The sequence below is a fragment of the Bufo gargarizans genome, chromosome 2, assembly GCF_014858855.1.
Source record: "Bufo gargarizans isolate SCDJY-AF-19 chromosome 2, ASM1485885v1, whole genome shotgun sequence".
Classification (NCBI taxonomy): domain Eukaryota; kingdom Metazoa; phylum Chordata; class Amphibia; order Anura; family Bufonidae; genus Bufo; species Bufo gargarizans.
Genome location: NC_058081.1, coordinates 361,736,740 through 361,762,006, shown reverse-complemented (window position 1 = coordinate 361,762,006; position 25,267 = coordinate 361,736,740). Strand labels below are relative to the sequence as shown.

General features: G+C 40.8%; 1 protein-coding gene across 1 annotated transcript in view; it reads right to left on the bottom strand.

The window, feature by feature from the left end:
* Positions 1 to 5,621: 5,621 nt before the first annotated feature.
* Positions 5,622 to 25,267, bottom strand: part of CREBRF (CREB3 regulatory factor) — a 38,918-nt gene continuing 19,272 nt past the window's right edge. Inside the window, exons 2-9 of the mRNA XM_044277510.1 lie at positions 22,594 to 22,783; positions 19,851 to 19,976; positions 17,277 to 18,354; positions 15,642 to 15,836; positions 12,167 to 12,356; positions 9,923 to 9,996; positions 9,666 to 9,788; positions 5,622 to 6,874 (exon numbers count right to left, since the gene is read on the bottom strand). Of these exons, the coding sequence (XP_044133445.1) occupies positions 6,759 to 6,874; positions 9,666 to 9,788; positions 9,923 to 9,996; positions 12,167 to 12,356; positions 15,642 to 15,836; positions 17,277 to 18,354; positions 19,851 to 19,976; positions 22,594 to 22,704 (2,013 nt within the window). The 5' untranslated portion in view covers positions 22,705 to 22,783 and the 3' untranslated portion in view covers positions 5,622 to 6,758. The remainder of the gene's footprint in view (positions 6,875 to 9,665; positions 9,789 to 9,922; positions 9,997 to 12,166; positions 12,357 to 15,641; positions 15,837 to 17,276; positions 18,355 to 19,850; positions 19,977 to 22,593; positions 22,784 to 25,267) is intronic.

The following is a 25,267-nucleotide window of genomic DNA, read 5'->3' as shown; positions in this document are numbered from 1 at the left end:
CCAAACAACAAAAGCGCTTTATTTTGTTACAGGGTATAATAAGATAATACGTAAGCCCTGTTTATATAACTCCACATCAGGCGCTCACTAAGGGCTCATGCACATAACAGTATTTTGCATCTGTGTCCGATCTGCATTTTTGCGGATTGCAAACAGACTCGATCACTTCTATGGGTCCGCAAAAAAAAAACAGATGTCTGCATCTGTAGGTCAGTTCTGAAAATTATAGAACAGGTCCTATTTTTGTTCTTAATTAAGACAAAAATAGTAATTCAATTTCCTAGTAACTGGAGTGAGAATAAAAAAAAGTGGTGTGCATGTGGAATTTATCTGTATTTTCCGAATCTCTAGTTTGCAGACCACAATACAGACATGGTCGTTAACATGAGGCCTTACAGTGGCTGTTGGATTGACTACGCCATAAGATATCAGCATAAGATAAAAGGGATGAGAGGTAGAGCTCAGAGATACATAGGTTTCTGTATTTTTATGTAAAATGCCTGTCCTGCTTCCCCCACCTATACACCAATTTATAGAGCACTACTATATATTCCAGAGCTCAGCATCACCCCTTCTATCCTCTCCTGCCCTTAGGTAGGGCAGCACAGAAGACTTAACCGATTCCCTGTAAATTAGACAAACAGTGTTATTTTTTTTTCCAATTCAACAGAGATGAGATTTGGCTACAATTGAACCTACCACATACGGCATCTTTTAAAGCCACCTATTTGTGTTACCGCTTGTTTCTATGTAGGAAAGATAGTTTCATAGTAATGCCCACTGCCTGCAATGGAACATGACTGCTTGCATTGATAATGCACTGGAAAACGGTTTCATGAAGTATCTGGAATTCTGATAGTGTGAAACAATGTCTGCTGTTACAGTCGAAGGAAATTTTTGAAAAAAAAACTGCTTTACGCGTGGCCAGCTCTCTCTGTACCATAAGCATTTATCCTGCATCTAGTAATCTTGGTATATTCTCAGGGGTATGGGTCAAAAAATTGTAACACCGTAAATCCCAAAATTAACAGGCTCAGTAAATAATTGAAAAGATTATGGTATCAATATGCTGGGCAATGTTAATGCCATCAATTGTGGTAGTAGACCTAGAACATGGCACTGAATAGAGCCTCCCTCACCATCAGTACAAATTGAACCTAGTCATAAATACATATCATCATATCGGCGAATCCTATGACCTCAGATAACCATTCATTTCCAGAATGAAAGGACCCACATTCTAAATATGTGATCACCAGTTTCAGTGTTTAATCTTCTGACAAAACGGTTTAACAGATCTAGTGTGTCTTTTTAGGGTCCATGCACAGAAGCGCATTTTTCTTCTGAATCCGATCCGCATTTTGTGCAGCTCGGAAGTGGACTCATTCATTTGAATGAGGTCACAAAAGATGTGAAGGGCACATTGTGTGCTGTCCGCATCCATGTGTCCGTTCTGCGGCCCCGCAAAAAAAAAAAAAAGATATAAAACATGTCCTATTCTTGTCCGTTTTGCAGACAAGGATAGGACATTGCTACAGGAGTCAAAAAAATAAATAAAATAATTATAAATAAAAAAATATAAGTTGGTGGCATGCACATGGCCGTGATTCACGTTTTGCAGTCCGTAAACCAGACACGGTTGTGTGAATGGACCCTTATTCTGAAATCATTGGTGGCCCTCACATATATTTAAATTATAATAGATGGTTATTTGAACTGGATTTGCCCTTTAAAAGTGGTGGCATATGCCAATGTGTTGTACTTGCTGCCCAGTGCCTAAAGAGTATGAACCTTTTTTAAAGGCTTTTTATACAGTCTTATTTTTAGTCTGTGTTATACCTTTATTCCCATTCATTTTATGAGATCAAACCCCATTTCAGAAAAAAAATTAACAAAAACACACACACACACACACACACACACACACACACACACACATTGCAGGTAAGTCTCCTTTCTAACCACTCTTGTAGCAAATCTTCTGGGAAATAATCTCGATGTATAAACTGAACATATTATTAAAAAGGTGGCCAAAGGTAGCGGTTGGCCATATTCTTTCAGTGGACAGCTATTATTCTGACCCTGCCATACGTATGCACCCTCAGTTCGTCAAATATTTGTCTAATCTGTATGGCCACTGCCACTTTTAGACTTCTATTGACCAGACTTATACCAAAAGAATGAAGTGTTGGCATCGTACTGAAAAGCATAGTCAACTATATATTTCGTTATGAAGGGAATTCAGAAAGAATAGCATACATGCAGTATACTATTTTTACTATGGGAGTCAATGGGTGACTGTATGGCATACAGTTGCATATATCAAGGATTTGGGTTTGACAAAAGTGTGAATCGATCATAAAGCGAACCTTTCACCTGCATTTCACTTAAACTATCAAAAGTACCTTATAGAACATCCTCATTGTGTTATCATACAGTCTTGTCCCGCTTTTCTGCCATGTATATGCATGAAAAAAAAATAAATAAAAAAAACGCCTTATAAAAGTACTCTTCTCCAGCTCACAAGTCACGAAAGTCAAGGGGGTAGCCCTTCCCTCACTCCTACAGGATCGCGCTTGAGTCCGCGCGATAGACGGGATCGTGCTGCTACTGAGGCCGACGGCGCATGCGCCGCCTGTACAGAAAAAATAGGTGGTAGGACAGCACCACTTACTTGGGTCAACTCAAAAAGTTTTGCGGCGGTGCTCGTGGCGTCAGGTCTCGGCCTCAGAGACCCCCAAAATTACCATGAAGAGATGAAGAAGGTCACGGCACTCTAATAGCTTCCTTGTTCAGTGTTCTTTATTGCACCAAAATAACAGCAGCAACGTTTCGACAATACAGTCTTCATCAAGCTACATAAAAAGTTTTTATGTAGCTTGATAAAGACTGTATTGTCGAAACGTTGCTGCTGTTATTTTAGTGCAATAAAGAACACTGAACAAGGAAGCTATTAGAGTGCCGTGACCTTCTTCATCTCTTCATGCGCCGCCTGTACAAGCGCGGTCCCGGCGACTGAGCCGAGTGTCAATTAGACCGCATAGAGGCGGGGTTAGGGCAGGGGAGTTACAGCCTGGAGTGAGGGAAGGGCTACCCCCTTGACTTCTATCGTGACTTGTGGAGCTGGAGAAGAGTACTTTATAAGGCGATTTTTTCATGCATATACATGGCAGAAAAGCGGGACAAGACTGTATGATAACACAATGAGGATGATCTATAAGGTACTTTTGATAGTTTATTAAGTGAAATGCAGGTGAAACACAGACCAAAAATATTGCTGTATAAAATTAGCCCCAAGTGGAACTCAAAAAATAAATAAATCACTAATTAAAGTAGAACTACCGCAGAAAAATTGTTCTCTTACCTGCTAGAAAGGTGCATAATGTAAACCAGTAGTAAATGTTATTTTCTCATCAGTGACTGCATATTTTTGAGTTATAGCCTCCTTTCTGATCCTTAGCTGTGTCATGTGACCAACACTCTGATTTCGAACTAACACAGGACAGGAAGTCAGTTACGTCTCTATTCATTACTATGAGACAGAAAGTGAGGCTCCATAGGTATACATAGAGAAACTGACTTCCTGTCCACACATAAGATGCTGTGTCAGTTGAAAAGTCTGATTGCTGGTCACATGACACAGATGAGAAGCAGAAGGGAGGGGATAACTCACAAATACAGTCACTGGTAAGAAGATTACATTCACTAAAGGTTACATCATGTGCCTTTCTAACAGGTCAGAGAACATTTTTGTGGGGGTTCTTCTTTAAGCATATAATGTTGACCTAAACATTTCTCTCAAAAAGAGACCACCTGACCATACATACAGCTTGCAGTGGCTATAAGGATAACGTTCACCGACCCAAAACTTCCCACTGATCAAGCTATCACTATAGCAGCCTACAAGTACCAAACTGAACACAAACCAAGGTGATAAAAAAAAAACTACCACCACCAATCTGTATGTACCCCAGGACTGAGGTTGAACATATTGATATTAGCAATACCAAATACCGAGCCTGCATTTTACATATGTGGCGTTTGCAAGGTAAAGAAGGAAAATGTGGTGCATATTTCTGCATCACATATCATGTTAAAGGATCAACCTCCAAATTTACAAAATATGTAAGGCACATCTTGGAGAGCCACCTCTCTTTTTTGGCATCACAACTACCACAGGACATCATATAATAGAAGAAAAAAAAAAAAAAAAAAAAAAAAAAGGTATAATCCACAACATTTACCATATATGGCATACACTTCAAGAAATTGTATGAATAAATGGGAACAGAATGCAGCACTATTAATCACTCACTACTGACACGGGTTAGAAATGGGAATCGAAGCACTGCCAGAATGAGTGAGCAAACTAGAGACCGATTCCAGAACAAACATCCACTTCAACTCACTGGCCATGAATGTCAGTGCACCAAGATTCTGGCATAAATTGCGCAATTTGGCATAACTACTTTTAGACAAATTATCTGTGCCTAGTCTGACAAGGGGTGTGGCTTACTGGAAAAGCAATGTGGTTTCCCTGGAAATGGGCATGGCCTAATAAGCACCATTTAGTGCCCCAATTCTGTCTCAAGCAAAGCCAATTAACAGTTGGTATCAAATAGACAAACATATCTAGCCATGTACCATCCAATCTGAGCCCCTGTAATAAATCTAGTGCATGTCAAGATAACCTCTCCGAATTTTTGCCATCTATAGGATTGGCAAATCTGCCCAACTGACTTCGATGTGCTTTACCATTTTTTCCTTTTTACAAAGTTTAATGAACCATTCCCCTTCTGTAATGCTCTTTTACCAAGAAAGGAGTATTACTAGACTCCATGCATCTGCAAAAATACTACATGCAGGATAAAAAAAAAATATATATATATACACATTAACAAACATGAAATAAATTCCCTAACATCCCAAAAAGCGATTCCTGCCGTACTAGTACAAAAATATAAAATCTATTTTTTATTTTTTTTTATGTACTTTTTTAAAACATTTTAACGGTATTAATCTTTCATATCAGGTCGTGCTCTGAATGTTCAAGAACAATAAGAAAAAAAATATTGGCAAAATATTACAATATCTCAGTTGCTCTCTACTTCTCTCTCCCCTTTCGGTCTGAAGATTAATATATTCAGGTGCATGTTACAATAGCAAAAATAGATATTTATATATATATTTTTTATTTTATTTTACATTGCCAATGGGCCTACAAGTTTCACACCACCTGGCTAGGATGAGAAATATCAGATTCTGGAAGTTCAACTAGATAAATGAAATGTAGCAGCTCCACCTATCCTCCAAAATTCTGAAAAGTCAATATTTCCATAAAAAAATTATAGTCTTTATCTACAAAGGGAAATCAGTCTTTTGAAGACACAAGACTGTGAATGCACCCTCCAAATGTACGAATTGATACTCGAAAAGAATTGGACCACAAAAAAAAAAAAAAAAAAAAAAAAAAAAAAAAAAAAAGAAAAGAAAAGATTCACAGTTTATTAAATTCCCTAGCTATCCCAGAATTCCGCTGACCTCAGTTATATATATATATATATATTTATATTTGTATTTATTTTTTACATTCATTACAGTATCTTATAAGCTGTGCAAATCTTTACTTTGACTGGCAGTCTGCCACCTCAATGTGTTTTTCTTTGGTACAAAACAAAAAGAAAACAATCAAACTAATGTGCAATTTTGGTTTCTCTCTTTTCTAAGTAAGTACCAAAGAGAAGAAAAAGAACAAACAAGGAAAAAAAAAAAAGTGCGGCTTATAGTTCAAGAGCCACCCTTTGTTTTTAAATCTTTTGTTGCTTTTTATGCTTTTTTTTTTTTCTCTTTTTTTTTTCTTTTTTATGTTTCTATTACAATTCACAGACTCTGTGGCACATATCTACATTTTTCAACATGTTCCTATGTACATTCGGAAAAAAGGAAGTCACAAGGATTTTTTTTTTTTTTACATTTAAACTTAACCCCATAAATATGCACCAAACTATGCATCTTAGGCCACTACCCTACAAGGTTTAAAATATCTTATAATGTTTTAAAGCATACCAAAAAAAAAATCCTTAAGGGCTTTAAGCTGTAGAAGAGTCTTTCACTCCGTAAATTACAAGGCACAAAGATAAGTCTTTTAAGATCATAGTTCCACTTGCGACAAACTATCAGCTATCGCAATGTTATTTTATCGACATATACACATTTTCTGTAAAGCCACTTGTCGACATTTGTACTTCTACTGCAACATTTTGTGCAGTGAACTTGCATCCAAGTTCTACATTTACAACAGGAATCATGTCTCTAACTCCCATTTCAGATAGTGGCTTATTATCACTTGTGTCTGAAGCTTATTCCAACTAATTTTGGCATTAGCTTAAAACTATGTGAAAAAAATAAAAATATCTGTTTCTGACTCTAAGACTAACACTACAAATACAATAAATGTTGCCTATATGTTTTTGCACATTTAAATCGAATATATAAACTCTATGGCAATGATAGAATTGTTGCCAACAGTACTCTATGAACAAACAGCCACTTACAGCCGGACATTGTGATAACACAGAGTTCCATGCAATGGGTTCTCGCACCTGTCAGTTTGCTTATTCCACCCAACAAACCTGCTAAATATAATCATAACAGATAGTGAGAGGATATACATGCAAAAATCGAAGGGAGTTTTTAGTGCAGACTTCGTAGAAGACATGGGATGATGAAGCATCAGCACTGGCTGCGAAGAAAAGGCGTCACACCTTTGAAGTGGGGATACGGAGTCCCACTAGGCCACCAGTGGGATCTCCCTCTGAAGTTTTCTCCAGAACCTGATTTACAAATTCAGATGTCTGGCCTGCTACTGACGAACCTGAAAGAACCAGAAAGAGTTTAGAAATTGAATTCTACGCACTTAGTTGGCAAATAATTTAGACAGTTTTAGACTAAGACATTATTATCAAATGTGGGTCATCGGTTCCTTCTAACATCCCATATCAATTTGGTGAGGGGGGGGGGGGGGGTAAACCATTTCCTCGATTTGCTCATTTCTCTGGTGAGGGACCAGTTTAGTTATCAAAAATGGAAATGCACCTCACAGGGGTTGGTCCAGCTGCAGCGGTGACCTTCTACAGCATCGACATGTCCTGTGTCAGCAGGAGTAGAGAACGGACCAGGCAGCCTCGGAAGGGCAGATGTGTGCACGGTGTGAGCATATATCATGCTGAGGGCTTTAGACATTTTTTTTATCTGGACAACCCCTTTAATGTTGAAGTGACAAAAGTAATGTTCTGAGCATAGTGCCTTACTGACATCCGTTAGTAAACTCATGTTTGAAAGAATCATTCAGCCACCCAAATAGCCTTCTCATACTAAGTGCAGCACCTATTGAAGATATACTGCCCATCAACTTTAACCCCTTAAGGACCAGCGCCATACATGTGCAGGAGCCACCCGATCAGCAGCAGGGGTCTGGCAGTCACTGGTGTATGAGCCGGCATCGGTGATTAACCCTTGCATTGCTGCGGCCTGCCGAGTGCGGGGTGGCCAACGGGTCCCAACGCTGCTGTGACGGGGACCCAATGGCAGGGAAGGCAGCCCAATGCCTTACTTAGGCATCGTGGCTGCGTTCCGAGACAGCCTGTGAGATCCAGCCCTCTGGATCGCTCAGGTAGGAAGGCTGTAAGTGTATTACAGTGTGTAATACACTTATAGCCAATTCATTACAATACAGAAGTATTGTAATGCATTGTAAATAAAAAAAGTTTAAAAAAAGAAAAAGAAAAAAAGGTTTAAAAAAAAAAAAAAAAAAAAGTGGCTAAAAGATAAAATAAACATTTTGTCACCTTACATCACCAAAAGTGCAACACCAAGCGATCAAAAAGGTGTATGACCCCCAAAATAGTACCTAAAAGTCACCTCATCCCGCAAAAAATGAGCCCCTAAGACAATCGCCCCAAAAAATTCAAAAAAACTATGGCTCTCAGACTATGGAGACACTAAAATGATTATTTTTTTAAATGCTATTATTGTGTAAAACGTAAATAAAATTATAAATATTATTAGGTATCGCTGTAGTAAGAACCTGCTGTATAAAAATATCACATGACCTAACCCCTCAGGTGAACACCATAAAAAAAATAAGTGTGTCAAAAAGCCATTTTTTTGTCACCTTACATAACAAAAAGTGTAATACCAAGCGATCAAAAAGTCATATGCACCCCAAAATAGTACCAAATCGTCATCTCATACCGAAAAAAAATGAGCCCCTACATAAAACAGTCACCCAAAAAATGTAAAAACTATGGCTTTCAGAATATGGAGACACTTAAAAAAAATGTTTTTTCAAAGATGCTTTATTATGTAAAACAAACAACCAAAAATGTCATATTTGGTATTGTCGCGTCCGTAACAAACCTGCTCTATAAAAATACCACACGATCTAACCTCACATAAAGTGTAATATAGAGCAACCAAAAATCATATGTACCCTAAAATAGTACCAACAAAACTGCCACCTTATCCCATAGTTTCCAAAATGGAGTTATTTTTTTGGAGTTTCTACTCTAGGGGTGCAACAGGGGGTATTCAAATGTGACATGGTGTAAAAAAAAACAAAAAACAAAAAAAACAGTCCAGCAAAATCTGCCTTCTAAAAACTATATGGTGTTCCTTTCCTTCTGCGCCCTGCCGTGTGCCCGTACAGAATCAGGGTAATAAACATTGAGTTTTGTTTGGCTGTTTCTTTGTTAGCCTCACAAAATGACTTCAGACCTGAACTGGTCCATAAAAAGTGGATTTTTTAGAAATTTCCTGAAAAATTTCACGATTTGCTTCTAAACTTCTAATGTCCCCAAAAAACTCAATTTAATTTACAAAATTATCCAAACATGAAGTAGACATATGGGAAGTGTAAAGTAATAACTAGGGATGAACGAATCGACTTTGGATTAAACAATACTAATGTATTGTGATTGTCCATATTGCCTCCTTTGCTGGCTTGATTCATTTTTTCCATCACATTATATAGTGCTCGTTTCCATGGTTACAACCACCCTGCAATCCAGCAGTGGTGGCTGTGCTATGGACCGTGGGAGCTTGCATAGGCTGGTGCTTTTTCCTATAGTGTGCAAGCACGACAATCGTGGATGGATTGATGGGTGGTCGTAACCCTGGAAACAAGCAGTGTATAATGTGATGGAAAAATTAATGAAGCCAGCAAAGGAGGCAATATGGACAATCACATTACAGTAGTAAGTGCCTTGTATTAATTTCTCTACATGATAAATACTATTTTCTGAAGTGAGACAACCCCTTTAACTTCAAATTTGAAGAAAAACAAACTTCGAGCTACTAAATGGAAAATGCTTCCAAACTACTGTGTACACTACAACGCCGAGTAAACATTCCCATACACCTTCCTCTTCATGAAATTCAAGTAGTTGCAAATGAGGTTTCTGAACTTCCGTTTGAAATTTAACCCTCAATGAGCCGTAAAGGCAAATATGGCATAGAGTCACTGTATGGTATTTGGTACAATGTGACTAAAGGCCAGTTAAGTAGACTGTAATGGACAAAGTTATTGTGGATGCTACAGCTGATGTGGCAGCATCTCCCTGCTGCCCATCCAGAGGACGTGGAACTAATTGCTGGGTGCCACATACCAAGTGTATCCTTGATAAGGTTATCCAGTTTCTGTTCCATGCTTGCTGACCATTCCTCCCAGGGGATCTGCAGACGAGCCATGATCTCTTGCTTGATTGAATTGATCACAAAGAGCAAATTATCTGTAAAATGGAAATGATCAAAAAAAATATACATACAATAGTTCTGCTTGTATGCAATATTTACTACCTGACATATATAGATCTCAACACCAGCACATATATTATTCAGAGACTCAATATGCCATATAGCTTACCGTATTCTGTATTCAGGCCCCACAGCTTTACTTTATTAGCTTCATACTGTGCCTTTTTCTTCAGCCGGCAAGCTCTGCATTAGAACGATAAGCAAAGAAGGTCAAGAAAATGTCTTTGTCTCACAAACAAATTCACGGGATGTCAGAAAGGTCAGAAAAGAATGCAGCATATTGTACGTTCAAGAAGGCAGATTCAGGCACACCTCACCAGTACACCATAAAATGGCTGTAAGACTCAATTGGGGTGTCCTATGCTGTATACCAAGATATACAGTAGTAAGATCTATCCTTCCGTTTATATCCCGAAGGATCCATGCACAGGCGTTGGACCTACATTAATGTACAAAGACAATACACATCTCACACGTGTATTTCTGCAAACCTTTGAATATTTCTGCCATGGAAAAGAGTTTGCTACTTACTTTCATGACTTTCGTAAGGCAAAGAAGAGGATCAGCCCCTTTATAACATATGGGGCTAATACACCTGCAGATCTGCTGCATTTTGACAGTGCATCAATGAAAGCTATCCAAGTGTCAGCCTCTGTTCACTGTGTAGTGGACAGAGCTGGTAAGTACAGTGCTGCTCCCACTAAAGTAGGCTGCAGTTACTCTGAAACGGCTTATAAGTGGGTTGCAGTGTGACGGACACCCGCCAACCAGATATTGATGGCCCATCCTGGAAAACATCAAACTTTCCGCTAAACGGGTTATCCAGGAATTGATAATGATGACCTATCACACCGATCAGCTGTTTCAGGGAGCTGCCGCACTCACTGGAGCTCTGGCAGACACAGTTGGCTCCCGGCAGCTTCAAATGGGCACAGTACATCGACTTGAATGGGGCTGAGCTGCAACTAGACGATGTGACCAATGTACGGTGATGTCACATGGCTTAGAAAGAGGCCGCGGCTCTCACGGATTGCTGGCCTCATCTAACAGTTCATCAGCTGGGGCCCCAGGTATTGGACCCCCAAAGATCTGATATTTATCACCATATTGATATAAAATGCTGCATAACTTCATCTTGAACGCTTTTGCTGCCAACGAAAACATGTACGGTGCTAGAGCGATGTGTAAACATGGCACCCGCTCACACGTGCAGCGGGTGTCATGGCAGGCAGAACTGAGGCTAATTACCGTGATCGGCAAAAATGACCAGGCTCACAGCATTCATGCTGCAATTCTATTTTGACCAGAAGATGTCAGGCAAACGTTAGAAATGAGCAATATACAGCAATACTCATTTAAAAAATCCCTGATCAAAATGAAAAATTAAAAACAGATTTTATAGGCTCATATATGAGCTTCAAAATCATTACAAAAAAAAAGGCAAAAAAAATTACAAAAAAAGATTTCAAAATCTAAAAAGTTTAAATCAGCATATAAAAAAAAAAAAAAAAAAAAAAAAAAAATTTTTTATAAGCATCATGGGTATCACCGCGACTGAAAACACCAGTACTATTAAAATATAAAAATATTTTTCCAACATGGCGAATGGCGTAAAAGGGGGGGAGGGGGTTGGTAAAAAAAAAAATTGTCAAAATGGCCCATTTGCTATTTTTTCATGGCTACTATTACCCCAATTTTTTTTTTTCTTTATAAAATGTGATCAAAAAGTCACACACTCTCCAAAATGGTACCAATAAAAACGACAGATTGTCGCACAAAAAATGAGCGCACTTAGTAGATCTAATTATAATAACGTTATGGAGGTCAGAATATGGTTTTCTTTCATTTTTTCTTAATTTATTCTTACACTATTTAGAGACATACAAAACCTATACATATGGGGTATGGTTGTAATCGTACTGACCCAAAGAATGAAGGGCATGGGTTATTTTTTTTTTTATTTACCACTCCCCACTACATTTTATGCCACAATAAACAGTGGCATTAGAAAGTACAACTATGTGAACGGAAATTATATATATATATATATATATATATATATATATATATATATATATATATATAAATTATGGATCAAGGAAGATGGGGAAGAAAAATGAAGACGCAAATACAAAAAAAAAAAAAAAAACACAACTCTGGTATCCTAAGGTTTAAACAGGTGGTCCACCTTTTAGATACTGATGACCTATCTTCTGTATAGGTCATCAGTATTAAACTGTGGGACACTTTGTATCCCCACCAAGCAGCTATTTGCAGCAGCCGCCGTCATTGAAAACTACACAGTGGACAGAGCCAAAAGGTAAAAGGCTACAGTATGAGACAATATGGTTACCTTGAAGCCAATTTGTTTTTTTCTTTTCGAGAACGAGGCCTGGCGGTTACAGGAAGCTCAGACACAGGAGTCAAGTCACTAATGACTTTGTTAAGTTTACGTAACTCTCCTCCAATCTGCACAAGTTTTTTGGGGTTGGGAGTTAGGTCTTCCACATCTGTTCTGCGAGACTTCTTCACTGCATATTTGCCTGTTAACACCACACTAATGGTCACTTGATGTATCATTAATACAATAGTCAGCAAATAAGAACACACAAACATATAGATCGCAAATACAATGTAACAGATGATCACAGTAAAGATGGGTTATTAGCAGGTGCTCTCATGTTGTCACATTGTAGGCATTGGTGGGAGGTGCTTCCAATGTCTGATCAGCAGAATAAAGTGGGAACAGCACTGGGAAGTGGTGTGCCCAATTATAATGGGCCCACCATGAGGCCTCTGAAGAAAGCTAAGCAGAAGATGACAAAGTGGCATGCTGTTTTCCTATGGCTGTTGCCACTTTTCTTTTGCAGAGCAGACACTTCCTGACATATCCTAGTTATATGCCACCAATGCTTATGCTGAGACAACGCCTAATATTCTAATATGCAATGAAGAAAAACAGGAGCAGTAAAAGGAATCTGTCAGTAGTTTTGACCATGATAAACTGCCGTCAGCACTAGGTAGGGGCAGGGGAAAGCAGTACACCCCTACTTTTTGTGTGGCTTTTATCATCAGGAGACATGAGAATATAGGGCCAGATTTATCATTAGCTCAGGTCAGAATAATGGAGTGAAAAAGTCCCAAACACTAAAAATGCGCACAAATTTTCTGCTCTGCACTATGCTCGCCAGTTTTCTGAAAGTGGGCGTGTTTTCTTATGTAAATTAATCTCTAGACAGATTTACTATTGAGACTATTTAAAAAGTCACAATTTCACTCCAGTGAGGACCATGCTTATCTTATGAGACTTTTTAATAGAACATGCGACTTTTTCGTAAAGATGTGCGACTTTTGTAAAGCTGCTTACTGATGGATAAACTACACTGTCAAACCACATTTATTACAGTCTTAAAGGGCTGATCATAAATCTGACTTGGCTAAAACTGACTTTAGCCATATGTTATGTGGAATCAGTGGTGTTCTGTAGCCAGCAGTGTGCTAAGTCAGAAAACAGTGTGGTGTGTGGCAGGTTCCAATGAACTGGGCCTGATCTGTAGCGCCCTGTTACCAATACTGTATACTGCAACAGAAAACTGGGCCTATATCACAGATTTCAAAGCTCTGGGCATCCTGTAGGGTCCATAATCAGTGTTGTTCTGTAGTTCACAGTGTAATACATCGGAAAACCATGTCTGTAGGGCAGATAAGTGGAGTGAGCTGTCAGAGTCGTGATAAATCTGGCCCAGGTTCTGCTCCTACCAAGTTTTTACAGCCCCTACCTGCGGCTGTTAGCAGTTCATCATGGTCAAAACTACTGACAGATTACACTACCCCCCCCCCCCCCCCCCCCCATACACATGCATGCTCTGTGAATAGGAAAGAAGAGAAAGAACATGTCAGACAACTCTGGCACACAGCTCATCTTCCTGAGATCAAAGGATCGGACATGTCTAAATCTAACATCCCTAACCCTTCAGTACCCTGACAGCGGCAGTGGGGGTTGGGTTGCAAGGCTGTCATACACATTAGACAGTCAATTCTGTCAGGTTTGGACAACATATACCTAATCCATATGGCTGGCTTAACAAAACTAAGCCCTAAAAGTGCTGTAAGTCGGTTATATACTTAGGGCCCGATTTATCATAGATTGGCAGCATACTCCTCAGACATTTATGGAATATCAAATATAATATCTAAGGTGGAAACACCTCGTTAAAGTGGTTTTCCGGTACTTTCCATATCTGATCAGTGGGGGGCTGAAATCGTGCTACTCAGCTGTTCTGCAGTAGCTCTGCTGCTGGAGCTACTGCAGAACAGCTGTATGGTGGGGTGCAGGGTGTTGGGTCCCTGCTAATCAGATATTGATGGCCTATACTGAGGATAGGTCATCAATATAAAAGCCTTGGAAAACAGCTTTAACCTCCCTGGCAGTATAATTATGTCAGGAATTTTGTACCAAGAGAGGTACAATTTTTGGCATGAAATTTGATGTTATGTAGTGTAGGCTTGCAATTCTTAGTAATTACTTACTTAAAGAGGACCTTTCACCAGAATAAAAAATCTAAACTAACTATACAGACATGAAGAGCGGCTCCCAGGAATCTCCCTGCACTTACTGTTATACCTGGGCGCCGCTCCGTTCTCCCAGTATAGGCTCCGGTATCTTCATATGTTAGGCTCCACCCAGGGGAACCTGCCGGCGTCTCATTCTCCCATGCTATAGCGCTGGCCAATCGCAGCGCTCAGCTCATATCCTGAGAGGCTTTTTTTTCTCTCGGGTGTTTTTGATTGATAGTATGTGATCATTGGTTATATGTTGTCGCATGTGGGGGGCCAACTATGCTATTTATATGCTTGATTGATTTTGTACCAGTATACTTGAGAAAAGCTACTGCGAAGCCGAAACGTCGTACTTGTGTGTGCACTCTGGTCCCCAATAAAAGTCACACTGGACATGCTGCTGTGATATCTTCTGTGAACCATTCAGGTCTATGGGACGACGTTGGATTGGCTGTCCCTTCACAGCTGGTGCATTCCAGACAGGCCAGAAGGTCCATTTTGTGCTGCTCTACAAATACTGTTATCAAGGCTGTGGTAATGGAGACTACATACAAGTGCTGCTGCTAATTAGCCACACCTCACCTTCCTCTCATGTCTCCTCATCATCTCCATTACCACACAGATTCACCTGTATTCGGGATCCTGACCAGCAGAACAGAGAGGAGGATGAGGAAGCACTATGGTGAAGTAACTTGTCCTTTTTTATTCCTTGAGAACCCTTTTAAAGGGGTTTTCCAAGATTTTAACACTGATGACCTATCCTCGAGACCCCTGCCGATCGATCAGCTGTTCGAGAAAGCACCGGCATTTGCAGTAGTGCCGTGGCCTTCTCACAGCTCCTCCTAGGCCAGTGACGACACGTTCATCGTGGCCTAGGTGCAGCTCAGCCCCATTGAAATTAATGGGGCTGAGAGCGCTACCAAGCACAGCTGCTATACAATGTACCGGGGTGTTCACAGGATCGCCGGTGCCTTCTCAAACAGCTGATCAGCGGGGGTCCCAGGTGTCAGACCTCCACCGATCATATACGGATAACCTATCCTGAGGATAGGTGATCAGTATAACAATCTTTGAAAATCCTTTTAAGCACTGAAGGGAGATTTTTATTCACTGGTCTGAACAGTAGTGTTACTCAAACATACTCATCTACAGAACTTTTTTTGTATGCTACATATTCTTCAAGTTCATGAATCTAAAAATCTGGTATTGAAAAGCAAAGCAGATTACAGCTAAACTAAACTAGATACACTGCTGAAAAGAGTACTTACCATGATGCAGACCATTTTTCTGGTACATATTACTAGGCAGAGTTTCTCTGTTCCACTCAGATGGTCTTAGTATTCCTTCTTGTTGAGACGGCAATACCTGCTCACTGTACTCCCAAAAGTACCGCCGTTTTCCCCGTTTTCTCGATGACACAGCAGTTATCCCTTTTAAGTCATCAACTGAATCATTTTCATAACCTAAAATATAAACTGTATTATAAGTAGGAAACAAAAACATCCAAACATAAGTGTTAGTGGTCATCTTTCACAGGCACAATTAAAGTGCTGTAAGCATATACTATTATTAAAGAATAATGTAGAGGTTCTTGTGTATGGACTATCCTCCACTCAGTGCTACCATGACAGTCTCATCGGCAGCCCCGCAGCATGCATTTCCTATTATGCCCCAGCTTGCTAGACACAGCTCTTGCTCTAAGGGTAGCAAGTGATAAATTAGAGGCATAGAAATTCTGTCTCCTAACTCACCCTGCAGAGTCCACTCCACTGCCTTCTGATTATAATAGATAACAAGGAGGAACCTACCAATCACAAGCAGGATTCAGAGGGGTGGGGGCTGAACCCTAGTATGAAAAGATTTATAAATGTCCCCAGAGTCACATCCCCTTCCTGTGCTAGCTGTAAGTGCTGTGTGCACAGTCTCTAGTGTATTCTCTCTGTCAGCCATTACAAGCAAGAGATGGGAGCAGTGTGAGGCTGCATCTGAATAGAGGTACACAGTAGACTCCGCACACACAGAAAGTATAGACATTTAAGGAGACGACGAGCTTTATAAACACTGTAGATAATCATTGGAGGGACTTGTCACTTAGATCACTATGGAGGGTTACACAGGGGAACAAGAAGGGTAGAGCTTATGTATTCGTGTAGTACACAGGAAGTCAGCCACACAGGAGAGATGGGCCTCCTGTTTACACAGGAGGGTGAGCTTTGGATTGGTGGTCAGAATGGGAATGTTGACAACACACTATTCAAAGATTTAAACCCAGCCTTCGATCCCCAGCCAGAAGAGATATTAAGATTCAACCACCCACCAAACATTCCAGAAATGACTCATTAACATATACCCCCTAATTCCTTGAATATCAGGTGTGTAAAGGATATATAAAACATTCAAAATCATTTTGTAATTAATCTAGTACATCTAAAATGAAAAATGAAGCAGCTTTGTGAATAGTTTGATTATTTTAGGTCTGCAGCTCCTATGTATCTGGTAATTGTGGGAATATAAAAACAAAACAAAAAAAACATGCAATTTACTAAATGTAAATTAGCAGGACACAGGGAACAAAAAGCAGAGAGTACCACTGCAGGATCATGTTAGACAACATTAGTTTGTATTCCCAAAAGTTACCACGAGTATGTATAGTCTAGAAATTAAACTAAAGGAGTTTAATCAAGACCATTTAAAGCAATTATTCCTTCAGGGCCCAGTAATACAGACCCCCTATGGTACAAATTGACAGTGCTGCCTACTCCCACTGGCCTAGTTATGTAGTAATAAAACATACTTTACAGTGTAATTCCCATCACTGTTTCATGATATACTCAATTTCCCAGGGCAGAATAAAAGCATTCAGAATCAAATCTAACAACTCATTTTTGTGTCTTTAAACGTACCTTGTTCAGAGAAGGTGTCACTAATGTCATCCTTATCATCCTCAAAGTCTTCTTCTTCCTCTTCTTCTTCTTCCTCCTCCTCCTCATCATCATTTTCAGAGAGTTCATGCTCACTACCAAAACCCTCATCATGATCTTCTTCATCCAAATCAACTTCCTCATCATCTTCCTCTTCATCCTGTGGTCCTTCACTCTTAACAGATTCTGTAAGCCCCTCTGAGACAAAAAGTGAGTAGTTGTGCTCCTCCTTTTGTAAGGGGTCAGAAACAGATGCTGATACAGAAACATTCCCTTCTATGGTACCAACTGTCACCACATTCTGAGGTGGGCAAAATAGCTTTTGAGTCTCTCTGAAAGGCAAGATGGCACAGGTTTTCCGGCCTAATGAAGTCTCACCTATTGTCCTTTCCTGCTTTTTGGCCATTGCGCCACAAAAACAGGTGTTTTCTTTGGCTGCGTCTAGTGCAACCACCGTGCTTGTCGGTCGGGTGGGAAGTACCGTGCTGATCTTCACCTTGGCTTTTTTTACATAGTCCTTGCATTCCACATGAATATTGATCTTCTCCTGACAAGAAATATTAGTCTTTGCTGCCATCTGTGTACTTATAGTTGCCTTGGCAGCTTTTAGGGAGCAATCAGCCAAAGCCATGTCAGTTGGAGAAGTCTTAGATGCGCTAAGTGGAGCAGTTACCCTTGCCGATGCCACCTTCTTACCTGGAAGAAGTGTGGCTTTTGTTCCTAACAAGCCTTCTGTACAACAAAAGGAGTCGACCACTGACTGTGAATCCTCACTGTTAAGTTGAGCAAGTGTGGGTGTTTTGCTGATGACCTCCTCATCTTGATAAGGACTTGAAAAGTCATCCAAGCCAAGGTAATCCACCTCTTTTGTGCCCCATATATCATAACTTGTTAGCTTTGTATACTTTGTTAGATCCTCACAATAAGTGTCCCACTGCTCCCAGTGAGAAGAAGGGGATGGACTACTCCCCAGGATGTCAGCAAAGGACTCCAAATTTTTGCAATCTTCCGCCATTAGGAAATTATCTGTTGGGCTCTGCTGGTAACCCAAATCTCGATCCTTAAGAGAAGATAAAAGAGAATCGATCTGTAAGAATACCGCTTACCCAAATGGTTTATTTCTATAAGGAGTATGTTCTAAAGAATTGATGCACAGCCTCCTCTGGTCCAAGGGCTACAATGTCAGATTAAACCAATCCAAAGGGCCGCAGTTAAACATAAAGGGGAATTACAATCTGAGACATTTATAGAATAATGAAAATATATGTTATAAATACCTGATTGATGTTGGTTCTACGTCCAGGACTCTCCCACCTATCCGTAGAATGTGGGTCCCATTCTCCACATTTGCACTCCATTTGCTGAGACAGTCAAGAGTTTCAGTACTACTCCCATAAAGTACAATGTAGACAGCCACTCATGTATCTATGCACCTTATCTACTACTTTCTGGAGTGCCAAAGAGGGGTCAGGAGACCACCCGTTCTCCCAAAATATTTTGTCCCAAAGATGGCCATAATCCTGTTGTAAACTAATAGTAAGCAAGTTGTGGCACACCGACTGCTCTATACCTAAAGCCTGTATTACACTGGCAGATTTTCTGCAAGATGATCACTAATGAGTGTTTGTAGTAACGCTTGTTAGCGATCATCTGGCAGTGTAATACTGCTGCAGATTATCTGATGAATGAGCAAACGCTGGTTCATCGCCAAATCGTGATCTTTCAGAACACTGAAAGATCACAATTTGTCGGCGGCAGATTGTGCTGCCAGCAAATAACTAGAAAGCACGAGAACGAGCGATGGCTGCCCCTTACCCATGCGGAGGAGGAGATCACTGCATTAGCAGCAGCAGTCTCCTCTGCTAGTGATCAGGAGATTGCCAGGAAGCAACACAGCCTTAAAGGGGTTTTCCCATCTAAGACAATGGGGGCATATCCATAGGATATGCCCCCATTGTCTGATAGGTGCGGGTCCCACCGCTGTGACCCGCACCTGCAATAAGAACGGAGCCTGGAAACGAACAGAGGGCGCACTGCGCATGCCGTCTGCCCCGTAAAAAAGAATGGGAGCATGGGCCGCGCATGCGCTGTGCGCTCCCATTCACTTCTATGGGAGCAGCGATTGGTGGTGGACGAACCCCGGAAAATCCAGGATCCTCCAGCCACAGCTCTCCCCGCTTCGTTCTCGTTGTGGGGGCCCACACCTATCAGACAATGGGGGCATATCCTAGCGATATGCCCCCATGGTCTGAGATAGGAATACCCCTTTAAGGCTCCCAGGCTGACATGCTAATTTATGGTGTATCAACTAATAATGACAAAATGTATAAGAACTGATTACTGGAATACTATAAGGAACTGGGCTAACAATTGGCCCCTTGATGAAGTCCACTTAGAACTCACACTAAATACAGTTCTATCAACTTTGTTATGTAAGACATTCCATTTTAACATCCCATCTGTAAAATTATCCATCATACCTACAACTGTAGATCTAAAGTAGCCATCATAACCAACAGATTGTAGTAGCCTGAATTTACAGTGACTGTAGCTTACCAATTCGTACATGAAGTCTGGGTCTGAGCTGCTAGCCAGAAGTTCTGTGCTCAATAAAGTCTGCTCAGCAAATGCTGGGCTGCGAAAGGCTTCCCCAAAAAGAGGATCCATTCCACTAACACTTGGCTGTAAGAGGGACATAAAAGAAGAGTGTCAATAACACAAGCAGACAAAACCATAGGGTACATTAAAGGTTTTATTTTCTTGTTATGCTTTTAAACACATGGCACAATAATTTTTTCAGGGTACTTTCACACTTGCGTTGTGAGGATCAGGCAGGCAGTTCCGTTGTCAGAACTGCATGTCGGATCCGGAAATCCGTATGCAAACGGATATCATTTGTAGATGGATCTATCTGACAAATGCATTGAAATTCCGGATCCGTCTCTCCGGTGTCATCCAGAAAAACGGATTCGGCATTTATTTATAAAGGTCTGCGCATGCACAGACCGGGCAACTGGATACGGTTTTCCAGAACACTTGGTACCGTATCCGGCATTAATACATTTCAACATAAATTAATGCCGGATCCGGCATTCCGTCAAGTGTTCTGCGGTATGCTGCGGTATTAGCTCAGGCCAAATACCGTAAGAGGGACTGAACGGAAGACATCCTGATGCATACTGAACAGAATGCATTAGGATAAAACTGATCAGTTTTTTTCCCGGTATTGAGCCCCTGTGATGGAACTCTATACCGGAAAAGAATAACGCTAGTGTGAAAGTACCCTCATTTTAGTTTTTTCCTCCTTGCTTCCCAAGAGCCATAATGTTTTTACTTCTCTGCTCATATAGCTGTTTGGGGGCTTGTTTTTTTTTTGAGATTTCTAATGGCACCATCTGTATTGGTAAGCTGAAAAAAAAATTGATTATTGAGTTACTTATCCCATACAGTGAACGCTGTATTTTTATAACTTAATAATTGAAAAATGATAAAACGGCAGGCTAGGCACCAATCCATATTGGATCCTGACCTGGCACCATATTTAAAGACCTGACATTCATCATACATGTATGATGGAGGACGCTAAGCAGTTAAAGAGACTAGCATATAAAAAAATAAAAATAAAAAATAAAAAACAAAGAAAACACAACAACAACCACTGAGAGAGACAGAGCAAGAGAGAACAATGAAAATGAGACAGAACAAGAGAAAGAAAACGAGAGTGAAAGCTTTCCATTCACCTTGTGTTGGAAATTAAATAACCCAGAAACCAGACTACAGCAAGTAAAAGTCACAATACATAATCGGAAAGGAGCTCATCCATTAGTAAAGATTCGGCATTCTATTTGTCAATTTTCATTATATAGAAAATAATCCATTAATCATTAATGCACTGTATCAAGCTAAATAAATTAGGGTACTAAACACTTTCACCTACTATTCAGCTTTACAGTATATGCCTGGGCATAGGAGCGCCAATTCAGAGCAGCTGCCGTCACATGCAAAGCATAGCACTGCCCCAGGATTCAGTTAAAATGTGACAAGCCATGGGAGAGGCAAATGATACAAAACAAATATCTATACTTTTTAGGCGTAGAAAAAGACCTAAATGTAAGAAAGCTAAAAAGGTGGGCTGCAATCTGCGACTTCTCCCTGCTCATGCCAGGGCTAAAATTGTGGGCGCGGAGTGGAAGGGGACAGGCCAGTAGGCCCGTTTCATTTACCATTTTCTACATCTGTTTTAGGCATAGAAAAGGTCTAAATGTAAGGGCTCATGCACACGAATGTATATTTTTTCTGTGTCCGTTCGTTTTGTTTTTTTGCAGACTGAATACGGAACCATTCATTTCAATGGGTCTGCAGAAAAAAAAAAAGAAGTTACTCTGTGTCTATTCTGTTACTGTATGTCCATATTTCCGCTCCGCAAAAAAAAATAAAAAATTTAACATGTCCTATTATTGTCCACATTACGGACAAGGATAGTACTGTTCTATTAGGGGCCGGCTGCTCTGTTCCGCAAAATACGGAATGCACTCGGACGTCATCCGTATTTTTTGCGGACCACAAAATACATATGGTCGTGTGCATGAGGCCTAAGACAGCTAGGAAGCTATCTGACATTTAGAACTGGCCGAGGATCCGCCGAAGTTATGAAGAGGCCTCCGCCTCCTCAAAACTCTGGCGGATCCAGCTATGGGCCTTTATTAAGTCCGGCGTCTAAAACACCAGTCTTAATAAATGTACCCTAAGGTTCCTATGTCCCCTGTTTGAAGGGTGCTGTAGTCGAGCATGTGCACTGATACTCCAGTCAGACTATGGAACTGAAGAGAGCCAAGCACAGAAAACTGGCTCTGCCCACAGCCCCCTTTTTGAAAGTGGAAGGGGCGGTGCAGAAACATAGGTGCAATAATATTAAAAAATAAAAAAAATATTTGTGTTTGTTGAATATCTAGGAAGGATTACATTTTACAGACTGGCTTTGGAATCAGTGAGCTCTTTGGAACGACCCATTGTGTCACAAATGTTAGTAAAGGCAGACTGCATGACTACGGGCTGGATTTTATACACCTGTGGCAATGGGACTTTATGAAACACAGCTGTGTCCCAATACTTTTGTCCATATAGTACATGTTGCCATGTTAGGACAACTCCTAAGACTATAGTTACATGTTGAAATCAAACAGCATGGTTGTAATGTGAAAACATGGGACTACCTCCAAACACATGATCAGTGAATAGACAACTTCTACTTGAAGAGGTATTAAACGTATTGCAAGTGCGTTGAACGATAAAAACTTACCTGAGGCATTTCAAAGTCAGTGTCTTCCAGACTTAGGCCTAAATGTGTGTTCTTGTTCTCCAAGGACCTTCTAACCAGCTTCTCCTTTTTAGTATCGAGAAAAGTATACATACACTGAAGATTACCGATTTACAAGGAAAGATAATGGGCCCGCAGGAACTCCACCTGGAGGACGATTCCCATACAGATCCTGAAGAGAAAGTGACAAAATGGGCAATATAAGAATCCTGTTTCAGTGTGCAGAGTAGTAGGAACAGCAACCACCACCAAACAGTATCTAACAAGTGGGAGAATTATTCTTGAATTATCAGTCTGTGCTCTGATCCTTTGGTTACACCACATAACTGACTCTCCAAATGATAAATAGTCTTCTGTATGGACTGGAAGCTGGAAGGTACAGAACAGATGCTGATAATTAAAGAGCTACGCCAGTTTTGATTTTTTTTTCATTTGTTTATATAAAATAGGAAATAATACAGTTTCCTAATATACATGTATTTAAGACTCTGCATACAAACCTGTCATATATCAGGCAGTTGTCCCCTATATGCAGTAGAATGGCTTAGCCATGTATCAGTGTGCAACGTATCCATGGCCTTAGTGAAACATGCCATCAAGTCAGGAGACACTCTTCATGTACATGTCCTAGATTAGCACACACTCATGTGAAAAGTGGAATCATTATTTTATTGTGGTCATTATGGTAACTACACTACTGTGTGCATGTCCATGGCCGACTGCCTTAGGGCTCTTTCACACTTGCGTTGTTCTGTTCCGGCATAGAGTTCCGTCGTCAGGGCCGGATTATCCCCATGCATTCTGAATGGAGAGAAATCCGTTCAGGATGCATCAGGATGTCTTCAGTTCAGTTCCGGACCAGAACGTTTTTCTGGCCGGAGAAAATACCGCAGCATGCTGCACTTTTTGCTCCGGCCAGAACACTTGCCGCAAGGCTGGATCCGGAATCAATGCCCATTGAAAGGCATTAATCCGGATCCGGCCTTAAGCTAAACGTCGTTTCGGCGCATTACCGGATCCGACGTTTAGCTTTTTCTGAATGGTTACCATGGCTGCCAGGACGCTAAAGTCTTGTTTGCCATGGTAAAGTGTAGTGGGGAGCAGTATACTTACGGTCTGTGCGGCTCCCGGGGCGCCCCACGCGCATGGATGACGTGTCCATGCGATCACATCATCCATGCGCATGGGGCGCTCTGACGTCATTCTGGAGCGCCCCGGGAGCTGCACGGACGGCAAGTATACTGCTCCCCACTACTACTAGGCCAACCAGGTCTTTATTAGCGTCCTGGCTGCCATAGTAACACTGAACGCATTTTGAAGACTGATCCGTCTCCAAATGCTTTCAGTTCACTTGCGTTTTTTCCGGATCCGGCGTGTAATTCCGGCAAATGGAGTACACGACGGATCTGGACAACGCAAGTGTGAAAGAGCCCTTAAAGAGATTTATGCAAAATGGCTGCCTGTATCTAGGTGAGGTTGTCAAGTTGTTAATAAAGTTTAGTGTGCTGTCCACATCTGAATGTACTTGTCCATTTTCACAATGGGGCCCACAGAAATTGTGAGATGCACACGACTGGTATCTGAATTTTGCAGATATACATACGGTCGCGTGCATGAGGCAAAATATATAGAAGCCATTATTTTTCTGTTTATTTTCATAGCTTAATAATTGCATTTGTTTTTATTCCTAGGCCATGAAGGACAGCGATTAGCTGCAACACTATCCTCTTCACTTTCACTACGTCGCAATGTACAGTAGAGCAGCACTGAGATGCTACACTCTATCGCTATACAACACAAGTTACCCTGTAGTCCCAGCCTACAGGGGTTGTCAGGCAGCCATGAATAAAACCAAAATAAACTCACTTTTACGCGGCTTTCCCTATCCCTACATGTTAGGTTAATTGACAAAAGTGGCATTTTGCATGTCTCACGGCACCCGCGACTCACTTTTTGGTTTCCAACTGTGAGGTGGAGCCTGCTGTTTCACCAAGAAAAACTAAGTCCCAATGTCCCCTTCTTCACTTCTCTTCTATTCAGATTCACGCCTAGCTGCTGTATATGTGCCTGCAGCATGACCTGGTGACTGGGTGACACAAATGGCGAGGGAGGCTGCTCTCGGGCATACAGGGTTGAGTCAACATCTCTCCAAATCAAACGACCTACAAAACGTCAGGGAACACGTGACATTGTTCCAAATCAGCAAACTGCTGCATCTTTCTAAGATGTAGTATATTAGTCAGAGAAATTTCCCCAAACTGTGGCTCACCAGTTCTACTTTAATATTACTACTGTATTTTCTTGGCCTACAAGACGCACACCCATTTAGACAATGGAAACAGGAAAAAATTATCTTCTATTAATTCAAACTTCCTTGGTGGTCTAAGGAAGTGGAGAGATAAAATCTGTTAACTTTTGTGGTCTAGGGTAGTGCTTCTTCTCTTGGCGTTATAAGGCCTCATGCTCACAACCATTGTTGGCCGGTGTCCGCATTGTGGTCCGCAAACAGAAATGGGTCTGCAATCTAGTAGGTGCGGTGTGGAACGGAGGCACAGAAGCACTATGGACCGTCAGATGCAGATGGTGGACACTATTTAAGTAAATGGGCCCACATACAGTGGGCACATGGTTGGTGCCCGTGCATTGCAGACTTAAA